Raw genomic sequence first — 17,456 nt, 5'->3', positions numbered from 1 at the left:
GGGTTTCGGCCGTGCAAGCTCGCGGGGTGACTTTGGGCCAGTCACAACCTCTCAGCCCGACCTCCCTCACAGGGTGGTTGTTGTGCGGCTAAAATGGAGAGGAGGAGGAGGATTATGTACGCTGCCTCGGGTTCCTTAAGGAGGAAAAAAGGCGGGACACGTGTAATAAATAAATAAAATAAACACAGAAACAGACACAGCTCGCTTTTTCTGCGGGCTTTTCAGGCTAGCCCAGTTTTCCCCAACCTGGCGCCTCAGATGCGTCCGGAGGGCCCCAGGTCGGGCAAGGCCGGGCCAGTGTCTCAGAGACCCTCTCTCCTTCGAGCGGCGACAACTGCTCGCAGAGGCGGCGGCGGCGAAGCCCAAGGCTTTGCTGCAGCTGCCATAGGATAGCATCGTGTTCTATTCCGTCCCCCGCCGAAATATATGCGCCAGAGCCGGAGACGAAAGCTCCGGTGCCTTCTCCGGCTCAGGGCTTCTGCCGCGAGGGAAAAGCGCGGATGCTATTTATTATGCCGCCTTTCAAAGAAAACATCACGCTGCCCCCTCCGGCCGCGGGTGGGGAGGGCGGACGCCGAGAAGCGGCTGCCGACACCCCTGCAAGGGAGTCGCGCGATGCCGCAGCCCCGTTTCATGCTCCGGCCTGCGTCTGCGGCGGCCCCTGTCGCCCGGCGTCACTTCCGCCTCGGTCTTGGCCTGGAGGCTGGTCCCTTTCGTTTCTCCGCTTTGCTTTCTCTTTCTGGATGTCACTTCCGGATAACAGCAAAACAACAATCCAGGAAGGAGGAAGCCGCAGCAGGAGGAGGCGCCGGGGGAGCCTGGAGTCCGCGGCGGAGGTGTGATCCTTCCCCCTTCTTGAAACGGGTGCTCCTGTCTGTTGGGAAAAGGGGAAAGGGAAGGGGCCGATGTCGGGATGGGACCCGGGCGTCCGGCTCCCTCCCCCCGAGCTTGCTCAGCGAGCCATGTGGACCGTCGCTCCTTCCGCCCTAGAAGTCAGATTCGGGCATTCCCCCCACCTCCTCCGCAGAAGCCGGGCCGAGGCGCCTGGTGAGCTTCAGAGCGTCACAGCAGTCCGGGTGGGCCAGACCGGAGCCCCAGCTCAACCTTACCTAACTGCGAGCCCTCCAGATGCGTTGGACTGCAACTCCCATCACCCCCAGAGTTAGGAAAGATGAGAGTTGCCGTCACAACGTATCTGGAGGGCAGCAGCTTCGGCAAAGGCTGATCTGTCTAGACCAGCATCCTGTTGTCAACAGGAGCCTGCCAGGTGCATTTGTAAGTTCAGGCGCAGAGCATGAGGGAAACACCCCTCGCTTGTTGTTTACTGCTTTGGAACATGGAACTACCAGCTGTCATGTCTAATGGTGGTTGATAGGCCTCTTCTCCTGGCCCATTTTATTCATTCTGTTTTTTCCCATCCCTTCCTCTAAAGAGCTCAGAATGTCCTTTGCAGCCAAAGATGGAGAAGCTCTATACAGTCAGTAAAAACAAGACTTGGAGCTGACCGTGGCTCAGATCATGAGCTGCTTCTTGCAAAATTTCGGCTTAAATTGAAGAACGTCGGGAAAATCACTAAACCATTCAGGCATGACCTAAATCATATCCCTTATGAATATACAGTGGAGGTGAGGAATAGATTACAGGGATTAGACCTGATAGACAGAGTGCCTGAGGAACTATGGATGGAGGTCCGTAACATTGTTCAGGAGGCAGCAACGAAATCCATCCCAAAGAAAAAGAAATGCAAGAAAGCCAAGTGGCTGTCTGATGAGGCTTTACAAGTAGCTGAGGAAAGAAGGGAAGCGAAAAGCAAGGGAGAAAGGGGAAGATATACCCAACTGAATGCAGAGTTCCAGAGAATAGCAAGGAGAGACAAGAAGGCCTTCTGAAATGAACAATGCAAAGAAATCGAGGAAAACAACAGAATGGGAAAGACTAGAGATCTCTTCAAGAAAATCGGAGATATCAAGGGAACATTTTGTGCAAAGACGGGCATGATAAAGGACAAAGAAGGCAGGGACCTAACGGAATCAGATGAGATTAAGAAGAGGTGGCAAGAATACACAGAAGAACTATACAGGAAAGAACTGAATGTCCCTGATAGCCATGATAGTGCGGTCACTGAACTTGAGCCGGACATCCTAGAGAGTGAAGTCAAGTGGGTCTTAGGAAGCATTACTAACAACAAAGCTAGCAGAGATGACAGTATTCCAGCTGGGCTATTTAAGATCCTAAAAGATGATGCTGTTAAAGTGGCACTCAATATGCCAACAAATCTGGAACACTCAACAGTGGCCACAAGACTGGAAAAGGTCAGTTTACATTCCAATCCCAAAGAAGGGCAATGCCAAAGAGTGTTCAAACTACCATACAATTGCGCTAATTATGCTCAAAATCCTACAAGCTAGGCTTCAGCAGTATGTGAACCGAGAACTACTGGAAGTACAAGCGGGGGTTCAAAGAGGTAGAGGAACTAGAGATCAAATTACCAACATTCGCTGGATCTTGGAGAAAGCAAGAGAATTCCAGAAAAACGTCTATTTCTGCTTCACTGACTACGCTAAAGCCTTTGATTGTGTGGATCACAACAAACTGGCAAATTCTTAAAGAGATGGGAGTACCAGACCACCTTACCTGTCTTCTGAGAAACCTATACGAGGGTCAAGAAGCAACAGTAAGAACCGGACATGGAACAATCGATTGGTTCAAAATTGGGAAAGGAGTACAAGGCTGTATATTGTCGCCCTGCTTATTTAACTTATATGCAGAGTACATCGTGAGAAACGCCGGGTTGGATGAATCACAGGTCGGAATTAAGATTGCCGGGAGAATTATCAACAACCTCAGATACGCAGGCGATACCACCTAATGATAGAAAGTGAAGAGGATCTAAAGAGCCTCTTGCTGAGGGTGAAAGTGCAGAGTGCAAAAGCTGGCTTGAAACTCAACATTAAAAAAAACTAAGATCAAAACTCAACATTAAAAAAACTAAGATCAAAACTAAAAAACCCCATCACTTCCTGGCATATAGAAGGGAAGAAGTGACAGATTTTATTTTCTTGGGCTCGAAGATCACCGCAGATGGTGACTGTAGCCATGAAATTAAAAGACGCTCCTTGGGAGGAAAGCTATGGCAAACCTAGACAGCATAGTGAAGGCAGAGACATCACCTTGCCAACAAATATTCGTAGACTCAAAGCTATGGTTTTCCCAGTAGTAATGTATGGCTGTGAGAGCTGGACTATAAGGAAGGCTGAGCGCCGAAGAATTGATGCTTTCGAACTGTGGTGCTGGAGAAGACTCTTACGAGTCTGCAAGGAGGTCAAATCATCCATCCTAAAGGAAATCAACCCTGAGTGCTCATTGGAAGGACAGATACTGAAGCTGAAGCTCAAATATTTTGGCCACCTAATGCGAAGAGAAAACTCCTTGGAAAAGACCCTGATGCTGGGAAAGATCGAAGGCAAAAGGAGAAGGGGACGGCAGAGGATGAGATGGCTAGATAGCATCACCGATGCAGTGAATATGAACTTGAGCACACTCCTGGAGAGAGCGGAGGACAGGAAGGCCTGGTGTGCTATGATCCATGGGGTCACGAAGAGTCGGACATGACTGAATGACAACAACAACAAGTTATGGGGGCTGGCACAAGGTCACCCAGTAACCATTGGGGCTGAGCTTGGATTTGAGCCCAGATTTCTCTGGTTGAAGTCCAACACTCTAACCCAGGGGTAGGCAAACAGGTGCCCTCCAGATCTTATCAGCTACTACTCCTGTAATCATTGGCATGCTGACTGAGGCTTATGGCAGTTGTAGTCTAAAATATCCAGAGGGCCCCAGGTTGCCTACCACCGCTCTAACCTCTACACCACACTGAATCCAAGGTCCTACCCAGGAAACTAGACTCAAGCTCATGAGCTTGTTCTCTTTGGGACTCAAAAACCCAATTTTTCTCACCCTCCTCTCTTTCTAGGTGGGCACCGAAGGACAAGTTCTCTCTGAGTATGGACTTTGCTCTATTTCTCATTGTGATGGTAAACCTATGCTTGGGCTGTGGCATTTGAGCCTGCAGGGAGGTTCACGTGATTAATAGTTCCTATGCAAAAACAACAGTTTTCCACACAGAAAACTATGATGTCAGGGAGAAGGGTTCTTACCTAGCCTCTCCTTGACATCACAGCTTTGTAGATGTAGGGAATGTTTTGTTTGTATGGAGTGGCATTCAGCCGTTTATGAGCCTCAACCCACCGTCTGAAGTGGTATAGCCCAGGCATAAGTGGTTTAGCACTACACTGAGAAATAGGGTGAAATCCCATCTCTTCTCATCTCCCCTTCATCACCTGTAGTAGATGGATATGTGTGTGAGAGACTGAATGAATCTCTATGTTCTTTTCTATTTTTTTTTTAGAGTCCAGGTCTTGATTACTCTCTCCATTCCCAGAACCTGACTGGATGAGTGCAGCCCAGGGGGGCTGGAGCTGTGACATGGTGCAGCCAGGAGGGTGCCCAGGCAGTGATTGTGGCATGATGGGGGATGACTCTTCTCTGGGCAAAGCTGCCACCCTCCAGCTGCCAGCAGAGCTGGCAGGAAATGAGGCTGTACAGCACTTCCTGACTGAGAACAGGGATCTCAAAGGTGAGAACATGGTGGAGTGAGCTTAGCCTACAGTTTTGGGTCAGGAGTACTCAGGGGCATGGTTGAAATGTTCACTTCTTGGGTCCTATCAGTCAATTTACACTCAGTCCCTGATTCCCACTACAGGCGTTTCTGTGACTGGGTCTGCCACTCTGCTATTTTGAGCTTAACTGTCAGACTGGGTAGCTGCCTACAATTGTTTAGATTCTGATTCCACATTGTCACTTCTACTTAAATCCAATAGAGACTGATATATCTGGGAAGTAAACCTACCCAAGTGGCCTAAATTGGGTTGACTGGTGGGGTTGATGAGGTGGGGTTCAACCCAGGGCAATTAAAGTGGGTTAAAATGATTATTGATTATAGAAGCTCTTGGTTTTCTGACTGAACCAATCTTATAAAAACACAAAAGCATGCTATCCTACTGCATGATAGTATAAGATGCTAGTAAACCTGAACTAAACGAGTTGGGGCATTATTTGCTCTGAGTGGTTCATGTGTTTCCGTACCAGTAAGACTTCATGCATCCTGTTTTAAAACCCACTTTTCTTTGCATCAGGGACTCCAAAGGGTTTCACGCCTTCTAAAATTGGCATGGACAGCCTCGTAAATAAGCCCACAAAAGGCACTAGCCTATATAGAAAGGATAATTGTGTATGTTGGAAATGTGAGTTGCAATCGGCTGATTATATACACACGTGGTGGATGTATCCAAAAAGCCAAGGTTTTTGGAAACAAGTTAAGAGGGATGTAGCTAGGATAACTGGATACAACTTGTCCGATAGCCCTAAAGCAATGTTATTAGTGCTCTTTCAATCCGAGATCCCCAAAATTCACCAGCCAATGATATCTGTTTTGCCAACAGCAGCAAAAATGATAATTGCCAAGAACTGGAAAAATACAAAGCCAATTAAATGTAAAGAATGGCTTACTAAATTTTGGCAGATTACAGTTATTGAAAATTAGTGAGTTAGATAAATGGAATAGATGAGTGGAAACCTTTTATTGAATATTGGAAAATAATGGTACAGAAATTAATATATATTCTTGCTTTGCTACTTCCTAAATTATTGGTTTAAGGGCATGTAATATTTGATGTTATGTGTTATTTATCCTATTTGGTATTTAACTTATTTATAGATGTGGTGTTATGAAGGTCTTTTTGGTTGAGTAGTTAATATTTCTTGGGTGATTTGATATGATAAATTGATAATAGTTTAGTGTGTGTATTGACAGTGTTATATATTGCTATGTTGTTTTTATGTCTTAATAACATTTTTTTAAATTACTAGCCTGCAGAAAATGTTTTACTAGCTTGCTGGGGGCTGGCAGAGGGGGCTGGAGAGCCCTGTCCATCCTCCAATAACCTGCTGCATTTCTGTGCTGGCCGTGGACGAGGGGGCTAGCCTGCTTAGTTTCCATAATGGGCACCAAGGAGAGATGGAACACTCTGCCAGCCCACTTACTCACCAGCATGGAATTCCTTTTTGCTTATGGCTACCAGGCAAGTGCTTAAATACAAGGCTGGTCTTGGGAGATATCTATATCTAAATATAGAGCCAGTGTAGTGTAGTGGTGTGAGTGCTGGACTGGGAACTGGGAGAACCAGGTTCTAGTCCCCACTCAGCCATGAAAGCTCACTGGGTGACTTTGGGCTAGTCACAGACTCTCAGCCCAACCTACCTCATAGGGTTGTTATTGTGAGGATAAAATAGAGAGGAGGAAGATAATGTAAGCTGCCTTGGGTTCCTTGCAAGAGGTAAAAAGGTGGGATATAAATGCAATAAATAAATAAATATAAATATATAAATATATATTTAAGCGCTTGCCTGTAGCCTTAGGTGAGAAGGAATTCCCCATCTGTCTTTGTAATTCTTAATTTCCTAGGGCAGGGGTGGGCAGAAAGTAGATCTCCAGATGTTTTGGACTTCAGCTCCCAAAAGCCCCTACCAGCATGGCTAATTGTCAGGAATACTCGGAGTTGAAGCCCAAGACATCTGGAAATCTACTTTCTGTTCACTCCTGTCCTAGGGTGAAGTGATCTACATTAAAATGCATTTGGGAAGAGGTGCAGCTCTAGATTGAAATCGGTGGCTCCAGTGCAGGGACAAACCAGGGTAAAGTGGGAATAGTGCAATCACAACTGAACTTGCACCTGGAAGTTGCAGAAGTGAAGCAGTTCATGGTTGTATTGCAATGGAAGTAGATCTGGCCTGTATCAGTCTAAAGGCAGTAGCATGTGGATCTAATCAAAAGTAGATAAGCACTCTGGATTAGCACGGTCCACAGAAGTCATTCTCTAAGACTTTGTCACTCTGCACTCCATGTGCACTTCTGCTCCCTACTTGTAAAATGCTGTGGTCTGGATTATGAGAATTAATCAGAATGGAGGGGGAAATGGGGGACTTCTGTGGGAGCGAGAGTTGTGTTTGATGGTCTTCTAGTCTGCTCCAACCCTTTGATTCAAATAGTCTAATCCTAAGCATATTTACTTGCGGTTGACTTCCTAGTGCTTAGGTTTGTTGCCTAAGACAGATGAGACAAGGTTGTAATGCCATTCTCTTAGCTTTCAGAAAGGGTGTGCAAATGCATCTCTTTACTCTAGCTTTCTAAATTACATAACTATTTTAATGGCTTTGTGTTTCATGTGTTTGCCTCCTTGGTGTCTTCCTTTGCAAAAAAGAGGTATAATTATTAACAATAAATAAATAAAACTGAGAACTGGATTCTCAAAACAAGAGGCTGCAGCTTTCTTGCAGAGTAAAGGGAGGCTTTGACAGGAAGGTGGAACCTTGGTCATTTGCCCTTCCATTCAATCCCATAAGCAGATGTGATGTAATGATTCTAGCTCCCATGAAGAAGCAGGGACATTGATCCAGCCAACGCTCCCTGTCTCTATTCTGTTGATAGAAGCCATCCGACAAAGCAACCACATGCTGCGGGAGCGCTACCTGGAGTTCTTGGAGTTCCAGGCTTCCCACAAGAAGGAGAAAGAGTTCCTCATGTGCAAGTTCCAGGAGGCTCGGCTTGTGGTGGAAAATTTGCAGTTGGAACGTGTGGATCTGAAAAAGCAGTCGCACCAGGCTGCTCAGGAGCTGGAGCGACTGAAGATGCAGCTGGTAACAAGGAGGGCCAAAGGGTTGGATGGGGTTGCCTTTGCAGTTCCCCTTTCCTCTCCTTCTGTTGAGGTGTCTTGCTAAAGGGCAGCTCCCCTGATGAGAGGTGTGTTGGCATCAAGGGCAGAGGAGCATCAGGAAAACATTGAAACAATTCGGATAATTTTAGGTAAGTCAGATTTTTGGTTTCCTTCCCACAGACAATGTCTCAGCCATTTTCCTTCGGGAAAGAGACCCCTGAAGCACAAGACGAGCCAGATAATGTGACGCTTACTCAAGAAGAGGCTATACTTGCTGTGGTAAGGGGAAGCACGGCCAATGGCCATGCTGGCTGGGGATGATGGGAGCTGTAGCCAAGTACGTCAGGTTAGGGAAGCCTGATCCTAGGTGGACAGGCAGAGTTTGAGGCTGGCTTGAAAGAAGAGCTTAGCTAGCTATGACCTGCCCTGTTTTCACACCCCACCATCTATCACAAACATCTGATGCAGGTTCTCAGCCTGTAGGTCAGCCTTCCCCAACCTGGTGCCCTCCAGATATGTTGGCTTTCAACTCCCAGAATTGGTTGGGGGGTTCTGTCTGTTGTAGTCAGCACATCTGGAAGGCACCAGGCTGCAGTCGGTTGTGCTGGGTGGGTTAAACACTGTGACTGATGGGATTGGATTACCCATCGTAATTATGCACTTTCTTCTTCTCAACAGAAAAAGGGGAGGCTGGAGGAGGATTTGAAGGTGCTCCAAGAAGCCAACCAGACCTTGCAGAAAGAGAAGCTGGCCTTGCAGGCTGAAATTTGCACACTGAAAGAAGCGGCAAAGGGCACATTGCCTAAAGAAGAGGCTGGAAGAAAGATTAAAGTGAGCATTGGTGGGGGAAGCAGCAGGATGGGTGATGGGGTCAGTGGGAGGCAATCAGGATAAAGCTCCCATGGAGTTCAGAACGGTGGTCTAAGAGGTGGGGTACGGCAGCTGGAGCTGGTAAGGTTGAATTCATGATATCCCCTGGTTTCCTTCCTAGGAGAATGGGCTTCCATTAGAACAGCCCCTGGAGTTGGAGTCCCTGCAAGACTCAGGGGACAGGTATTATCATCATCATCATCGTTATTTAGATTAGCCGCCCATCTGGCCGGCTACCCAGCCACTCTAGGCAGCGTACAATACAAATAACAACACAAAATACAACAAATTTACATAATCAACTGAGCAAAACAACATTGCTCTAAAGAACCCTAAACCATCCCAAATGCCTGCCTGAACAGCCAGGTTTTCAAAGCCCGGCAGAAGCTCATCAAAGAGGGGGCATGGCGGAGGTCACTAGGAAGGGAATTCCACAGAGTGGGTGCCACCACAGAAAAGGCCCTCTCCCTAGTCCTCACCACCCTAGCTCTCCTGTCCTGTATGTGCACCAGGGTGGAGAAGCAGAGGGAAATTCCATTAGAAGCCAGACGGTGTGCGCCCATTTATTTATTGTATCATTTTTTGTTTGTTATTAAGATCTATACCCTGCTCTTCAATCAAATTGTCAGTGGAGGGGGTCTTACAATTATATATTAAAAATACAACAAAATAACTAATACAGAAAAAAACTCAAAACTGCAAATCTATAAAAGCTGTATAAAAACATATGAGCCACAATAAGACCAGAAAAAGTTTAATAGCCTGGGAGAATCAAAAAGGTATTTGCATGGCACCAGAAAGACATCGGAGAGGGTCCCAGGCAAACCTCTCTGGGGAAACTGTTCCAAAGCCAGGGCACTACCACTGAAGGACCCTTTCCCCAGTAACCACCCACCATAGCTCAGATGGTGGGGGAATGCAGAGAAGAGCCTCTGATGATGAGTCTTGTTTAATTACTTAGGAGTTCAGTCTAGGGTGCTTCCAGAATGCAAGGTTTAGTCCAGGGGTGGGCAACTTGTAGGCCAAAACATCTGGAGGCCCATAACTCTGATCATCCCTCACCATTGGCTATGCTGGCTAGGGCTGATGGGAATTGTAGGTGAAAACATCCAGATGACCACAAGTGGCCTACCCCTGGTCTAGTCTCTAGTGATCTCAGGTACCATTTCTGACTGTTAAATCTTCTCACCAGGTAGCAGTAATTCTCTTGGGTAGCTCAGATTCAGATACACAGTATAGTTGTGTTCTTGTATCTGTAATCTTCACTGCCCTGGCCATCGCTGGGGTCATTCCAGAACTGGCATTCTGTGGTGTTCAACTCATCCCTGGGCGATGATTTACCAGCCACCTGTCAGGTGGTCAGCCCCTCCACCCATGGGTAACCCCCAACCTCAAAACATTCATTCTGCACAAAAGTCTGGAGTACCCACCGTACTGCTTTTGGCACAGTGCTAACTATCAAAGCCAAGCCTTGGCCTGCAGGTGTTCTGTGGCTGGAAGTTGATGTGGGAATATTCACAAATGGCTGCGGGCTGATGCTGCAAGTCAGTTTGTGGGGAATTTTCTGAATGTCACAGTCCCTCATCATCTCCTGCCTTCACAGGAAGAATTCGGATGGCGACCAAGCCAAGCAGCTATGCAAGAGGCTGAAGGAGGCAGAGGACGAGTAAGTTTATGATGAGATATTTACACTGGTACTTTCTCAGGTAGGTCCAGCCAAGCAGACAAGCCATTGGAAGATACGTTGGAGTGGAAGTGACAGATGCTGTCAATGTGGAAGGGGGGAAACCAAGAGGAAGGAGAAATTAAGGGTTGGGGATCCTCTGGAGGAGATTTGGAAGGTGCAGGGGAGCTGCAAGGGGGAGGAGAGGGCACAGAAGTCCTGTTCTGCAAGTAGTATCCTTCCACTGGCAGAACAATGGATCTGTATCCAACCCATGAATCCAGCTTCTGGCATAACAGGTTCACTGCTGGAGCTCTACAAAAGCCCTGCTGTGTTGAAGCAGGGAGGACTGGAACTGGGGCAACTGAATGGGACCAACCTCGGTCAATTTGCATAGTCCTGCCTCTGAAGCAATTGGGAGGAGTAACTCACTCCTGGATAACCTTTGCTATTGGAGAAGAATACAGTGCTTTGAGGAGGATGGAATCCCATGGGGAAGGATGATGGGGGAGAAGGCCAGCTGAGTATCTGATGACTGTTGCAATTGGGATGGCAAGGCAATCACTTGAGAGCCACAAGCAGCTCCCAGGCAGTGCAAGAAAATAAATAGAAAATAAGTTCTTAGGCTTAGTTGTCACTGAGGTGTTAAACCTGCATCTGAGCTGTTCCAATTCTTGTTACAGATATAGCTTCATATAACTGAATGGTCATCCGTAAAAAAGTTTCCTTCACACCAAAAACTACCATATCAGGAAAAGGCTTGGCTGGAATTCTCTTGGGCATCTAGTCTTACGTGCAGGGATTTTTCTATATAGAGGAGTGTTCAGTCTTTGGCATCCACCTTCGGTCTGAGATGGTACAACCCCAGACTCAGTTTTTCCACCACAGATGGGCTGCTGAGAGAGCATGGCCACTAGGGTCAGACCATGGGGCGCAGGTCTGGAACCCTACAAGCCAGAGGGCCTCTGAATGATACAGCAGCAGTGAGCAGCAACACCTTCCCCTCCCATTTCTTTTTACACAGAAGAGGTCAGGCGTGCTCCAGTCACACCCACTGTCTTCTGTGTAAAGTTTTTTGTTTTGTTTTTAAGGTGGGGGTGGGGAGAAGGTGTTGCCACCACTTGACTGAGGAAGAAGCAAGTTACCAGGCAGCAGGAAAGGAACAGGTTGATCCTCTTTTGTTTTTCAACACCTTTTTAACAGGGTCATTGGGCTGCCCGACGACCTCTGTAAAAAGTATGTTTAGAAAGAAAAAGGGACCAAGTCATCCTCTTCCCGAGGCCTGGGGAAGGGTGGGGGAAGAGAGTGAGCAACCAGGAAAGCCCCAAAGGAGGAGAGAGCAGCATAGTTGGTTGACCCTGGCAGTGCCACTGCGTGATGGCTGGGGACACTCAAAGCCATACAAGCAGATTTGGGGGTATTGAGGTGGGTGTTACTGGGTAGCAGAATAGGATAAGGAGCATAATTGGGGAGCCAGCATGCCAGTCCCGTCCCTCCCACTCTCCGATGTGGCCTCAAGTGGGTGGCAAACTGCAATTTGAGCAGGTGTTGAGGGTTCATTACTGAGTGATGAAATGGGTGGTGGGTAGTACTTGATGGATTGGAACCAAGGACTTCAGCTTGCTTGTGAAGGCCAGCAGGTGGGTGTTTGCCCCTCATTGTCTCATTCCCACCCCCAGAAATTCAGCCCTTCGTCAGCAACTGGCAACCACCCTGGAGGAGCTGGCCCACTTGGCAGCCCGGGAGCAGGAGACCCAGCAGCAGCTGCAAACCCTGAGCAAGCAGTTGGAGGTGAATCCGCACCCAGTGTTCAGTCTGGGACGACCTCCCCACAAGCTGCATAGGAAGGGTAAATAGCGAGGCTCCTGTCCAGCCCACATGAGAGGTGCTGACCCTTCCCCCTCTCCCATTACAGCAGGTTGGAGAGGACAAGGCCTCTGCAAAGGCCCAGGTGACTTCCCTGCTGGGGGAGCTGTTGGAAAGCCAAAGCTGCCTGGAGAGTTGCAAAAAGGAGAAGAAAGAGATGGAGGACAGGTGAGGTGGGCAGGAGGCTTGTGTGGTTTGGCTGTGTTGTTGGCAAGTGGCTGGAGGGAGGCCCTTTTGCCTGCAGTGATGCAGACATTATGGAACAATGAGCTGGGACTACTCTGAGGGACAGGGAAGTTGGCTCCACTGCCTTTGGTCTCCAGGCACACTGACTTCAAACTGAAAGAGATCATACAGTAACCCTTGTCCAACTGGGGACTGGGTGTGTACTGTACCGGGTGCTCTACATCTAGAACAGGCAAATTGTGGAAAGCAGTTGGCTGTTTCGAATGCCCAAAATAGGGCTTTTCTGGATCTTGGAGGAGGAGCCCCCTCATCTTGGAAAATATAGGAGACAGGTTTGGCCAGAAGAGGCCAGCTGTACAAAGAGCGAGGCTTCCTATTCTCCCCATTTGTAACAAGACATTTTTAAACTGTGTTGGGGACTACTACTGGCCCTCCATGTATTTTTCAGGCAATCCATGAGATCCTAATAAAAATTATGACAGAAAATGCTGAAAAGTCGGAGAGGTTTCTTTGATATTTCCATCCCAGTCACTTGCACTGCTGAAGAGGTAAGGAGGTTGCTTCTTCAAGAGTGCAAGCAGCTGTGATGGAAAGGTCAGAGAGACCACCAGTTGGATGCACATCCTCAAAAATGGCCCACTTCCCCTGTGAAGCCACAGAAGAGGATGATGGCACCGAGCATGATGGTGAAGATTCACGGAGTTGCGTAGAAAACCTATTGAATCAAACAATGCTGGATCTAGTGCTGTCATGGTACATACTTTCTGGGGTGAAATGGTGAGGGGAATTCTGTCAACTCTGGAATCTTGGCTAGCAGGTAAAGAGCTAGATCTGGGGGGGGTTTGTGCTGTGCTCTACAGGGTCCGTGGGGCTGGTGAACGGCTGCAGCAACTTGAAAGGGAGGCTGAAACCCGCACCAAACAGCACAGCGTACAGGTGGATCAGTTGCGGCTGCAAGTGCAAAATCTAGAAAATGCCCTGCGACTGGAGCGGCAGAGCGCTTCAGAGGAAAAGTGAGTCCAGGGGTGGGAGAGGCAGATCCAAGGGAAGAAAGGGCAGTCCTTGTGGATGTAGTGGAATCTGAGCCCTGTGGCAAGTACTCATCATCTGATCTATTTTCTCCTCCCCTTTATATAGGAGAAAACTAGCCCAGCTGCAGGTGGCCTATCACCAACTCTTCCAGGAGTATGACACCCATATCAAAGTCAGCATGGAAAGTGAGAAGAGGAGCAAGGTGGGAAAAATATGATTGGTCATGGGAAATCTTGATGCCGTGGATGAGTGGGAAATGGTGGGACAATCCAGTTCCTCTTTTGTCTTCCTTTGGGATGAAGTAGACTGAACTATGGGAGAAAGTCTTGTTTGGAGATACTGTGTTTCACATTTCCTCTATCATGGCTGCTCTCCCCACCCCCAAATCAGGGCTTGGATCTGCAGGCAGCTGAATTGTCTCAGCAGTTACAGCAGGCTGAGGAGGCTCTGGTGGCAAAGCAGGAGCTAATTGACAAGCTGAAGGAGGAGGCTGAACAGCATAAAATTATCATGGAGACTGTTCCTGTACTCAAGGCACAGGTGAGGAGGGGGTGAAGTTTTGGCCATGCCAGGAAAGGGACACATGCATCTGTCAGCCTAGGGAAGATGTGTGAGCAGTGCAGCAGAAGGGAGTAAAAAGTAAGTGCCATCCTTCCTTCTCTACTCAGGCTGATATCTACAAGACAGACTTCTTAGCAGAGCGTCAGGCTCGTGAAAAGCTACACGAACAGCGAGAAGCTCTGCAGGAGCAATTTGCACAACTGCAGAGAGATTATGAAAAGCTGAAAGCAGACACTGAGGGGGCCAGCCGGTGAGTAGGCTGTGGATGAATTGAGAGAAACTGATACACCTGACATACAGACATTTGTCCAGCCCAGCTGTGATGTTGGTATCTTGTTAGGTGGAAATGGGTCTGGAGCCAGAGGCAATAACTCCCATTTTTTCCTGGGAAGGAAATTAGTATTGCAAACCAATCTGAACTATGTTCTCTCCCCCCCCCCCCATTCCAGGGCTCTGATGGAAGAAATGAGGAACCGCCATTCAGAAATGCATCCGCCACCTCCGCCAGGTGAGTGTTGAAGCAGGATTGACGTATCCTAGGACGACCACTTTAGGCTGTAAAATATTAATTTGGAGGCTGGATCAAGTAGAAAGACAAACCTGGTGGGATTAGAGGCTCTAGATCCACCTCTTTCATCCAAGGATACATGCTTAACCTTAGGGGCCAAGGGATTACTCAAGACTAGCCTCCCTCAACCTGGTGCCCTCCAGATGTGCCATACTACAGCTGCCAGAATCCTAGCCAGCTGACTGGGGGATTCTGGGAGTTGCAGTCCAACACATCTGGGGGGCACTAGAATGGGGAAGCTACTGAAGACAGTGAGCTGAAATAGCTCTACCATCCCTTGGTAACATGATGCAGATTATGGGGACTGATGACTGGAAAAACTGATTCCTACGTATTAAGAACACAGGAGTCCTTCCAGTCCAGCATCCCTGTTCCCACAATGGCCAAACAGATGCTTCAGGAAGCCTATAAGCAGGGCTTGAAGGCAATAGCCCATCCTCACTGTTGCTTTCCACAATTGGTATTCAGTGGACTACTGCCTCTGACCATGAAGGTTCCATATAGCCATCATGGTGAACAGCCTTTGATAGCCAGTGACTTAATTCACAGAGGATATGGCTATCATTGTGTGAAGTACTTTCTCCTGGATATGTCCTGGATCTATTTGAGGCTGGATTTCTTTGTCCCAACATGCATCACTTTACACTTACATGGAACCTCATTTGTCAGTTTGGTGCGTACTCACCCAATGTGCAGATCCTTCTTCAGTCTGATTGTTGTCACAACCTTGAAAAATTTGCTGTCTATAACCCAGGGCCGTATAACCCTGCTCTCCTCTAATTTCAGATCGCTTAGCAACAAGTGAAATGGGTGTGGTCCCAGTACAGATACTTGCGTTGAACCTTCTGCTTGCTTCTCCCCATTACAATTAAGTCTAGCCTTCTGCTTGCTGCTGTTTACCTCGTTAATAATCCTAACAGCAGCCTTCCCCAGTGTGGTGCCCTCCAGGTATTTTGGCCTATAACTCCCAGCATTCCTAATCATTGGCCATGCTAGCTAGGGCTGATACAAGTTGATATCCAAAGCTTCTGGAGGGCACTAGGTTGGGGAAGGTTGCCTAAGACTATCACCTTATACCATCACTAAGTTTACTCAGGAGCCTTTGGTGAAGACTTTGCAGAATTCTAAGAATATGATGTCTACAAGATAACCCCCTCCAAATGCTTAACACACTCAAAGAACACTAAATGATGGGGGAGGTAGGATTTCCCTTTGCAGAAACTATGCTGATTCTCCACCAGCTAGGCTTATTTTTCTATACACTTAGGACTCTAATGATGCTTTCCACCAATTTACTAGAACACATTTTAAGCCAACTGCCCTGTATTTTCCTGTATCCCTTTTAAAAAATCAGCATTGCATTGGCTATTTCCCAATCCTCTAGTAGGAGGGAGTGATTCTAGTGATGAGTATTTGTTCAATCAAATGCAAAATTGCTGACTAAAGAACCCTTGGGTCAAGATCAGCTAGATCTGATGACTTGTTAATTTTTAATTTGTCAATAAGCCCTAGAACTTCACCTCTAGCCAGTTCTATTTGACTCAGTTCTTTAGGTGCCTTATCTGAAAAAAGGTACAGATGTGTTCCACAATGCAGACACAAATAATTGATTCAGCTTCCCTATGATCTCATCCTTTAGCAGTCATTTTACTCCTTTATCTAATGGTCCAACTGTCCCCATGCTGGTTTCCTGCTTCTAACATTTAAACGTTTTAATATTTCTAAACAATTTAGCTTTTAAAAAAACCTGTATTTGTTATGCCAGTTTCTCCTTTTTGTTTCCCTCATTTGGGGAAGAATTCAATTTAAAAATAAATAAATAAAAGCCTTGCCTTTTATAGCTTGATTGCTTGTTAACCATGCTAGCATCTTCTTGAACTGCAGCTTAGATTCTTCCTAAGATCTATTCATGTTTTTAAAATAGCCTTCTGAGGGGATTTGTTCCTCTTCATTCTCCCTCTCAACACAGTTCAAGCCATCAAAGCAAAAGTAGCCAGTATGCAAGTACTGAATGGCATGAGTTCAGGTTGTTAATTGTGCTCTTCCTTATCTTCACAGGTTTCCTGATGGGAGCTGCTCAGTACCTTCCTCCGCATATATCAGGGCGAAGACAAAGCATTCCTGAAGAACCACCTCAGTACTGTTGTCCCAAGTGCCAGTACAGAGCCCCAGACATAGACACACTACAAATCCATGTCATGGATTGTATCCAGTGACACTGATGAAGGAGGGAGAGTTCCAGCCTATGATGTGCTTTTGCTGTCTTGCCTTATACAGAGCCAGCAATTCAGCTGTTAACAGCTGACCTTGGAGCAAAGATCATGGACTATTTGCTCCCTCACCTGTATATCATTAACTTTTTTCCTCCTATGAGAATGGTTGAGCCTGCTGCTGTCCTTCATCAGGGCCTGACTACCATAGCCATGGGGAAAGGGGGTTTGCACTATTCTGGATTTGTGTGAAACAATCTAAGTGTTTGTTCTACTGTATGTCAGGTATACAGGGGATTGGGCCACCTCTTCAGCACTGATGGTTGCTCATCTTTCAGTAGCTCTCCTTTCAGGGGTGGTAAGAAGAATCCCCTTTTCTCTATGAAGACTGCTAGTTCTTGCTTCTTCCTATGTGCCTCATAGGAAGAATCCTTCAGATTGCCCTAACTGTGCCTTAAACATTTCCTCAGTCAAGCTGTGATGAGGTAGACCATACATAAAATACGGAAGGGGGACATTTTTTTTTCTTCTGCTTTTTAAGAGATGCTCCCAGTTGAAACTGCTTGTTGTGGTTAGTTACCAATCCTACAGCATGAAGGGCCACTGTATGACTCTTACTGTTATCTAAAGTCAATTAAAGCGAAGTTCAAGATTAGCAGTGACTTTCCTACTTCTACCAGGCACCTCCCTTCTATGTTAACGGTGTGCAAGCAACTCCAGCTTTCCAA

The 17,456-nt window shown here is 47.1% G+C and overlaps 1 protein-coding gene across 9 annotated transcripts; it reads left to right on the top strand.

Annotated features, from left to right (window-relative positions):
* The first annotated feature begins 772 nt into the window (after nucleotides 1-772).
* Nucleotides 773-17,383, top strand: IKBKG (inhibitor of nuclear factor kappa B kinase regulatory subunit gamma). Of its 9 annotated transcripts, none has more exons than XM_084835920.1 (16): nucleotides 773-836; nucleotides 1,433-1,585; nucleotides 4,409-4,636; nucleotides 7,547-7,755; nucleotides 7,953-8,051; nucleotides 8,451-8,603; nucleotides 8,764-8,825; nucleotides 10,246-10,308; nucleotides 11,985-12,096; nucleotides 12,224-12,339; nucleotides 13,218-13,370; nucleotides 13,495-13,591; nucleotides 13,780-13,929; nucleotides 14,058-14,200; nucleotides 14,400-14,458; nucleotides 16,577-17,383. In XM_084835920.1, the coding sequence occupies exons 3-16, from the start codon at nucleotides 4,453-4,455 to the stop codon at nucleotides 16,732-16,734; spliced, it is 1,758 nt and encodes a 585-aa protein (XP_084692046.1). In that variant the 5' UTR covers nucleotides 773-836; nucleotides 1,433-1,585; nucleotides 4,409-4,452; the 3' UTR covers nucleotides 16,735-17,383. The 9 variants fall into 9 exon arrangements, with proteins under 9 accessions (XP_084692046.1, XP_084692048.1, XP_084692047.1 ...); XM_084835922.1 differs by having other exon boundaries at nucleotides 12,221-12,339; XM_084835921.1 differs by lacking the exon at nucleotides 1,433-1,585 and having other exon boundaries at nucleotides 4,442-4,636.
* Nucleotides 17,384-17,456: the final 73 nt, after the last annotated feature.

Source organism: Heloderma suspectum, chromosome 2 (assembly GCF_057233095.1).
Source record: "Heloderma suspectum isolate Gila_16-S chromosome 2, 16-S_ref, whole genome shotgun sequence".
NCBI lineage: Eukaryota > Metazoa > Chordata > Lepidosauria > Squamata > Helodermatidae > Heloderma > Heloderma suspectum.
Note: the sequence above shows the minus strand (reverse complement) of the source record. Positions and strands in the feature narration are given on the sequence as shown.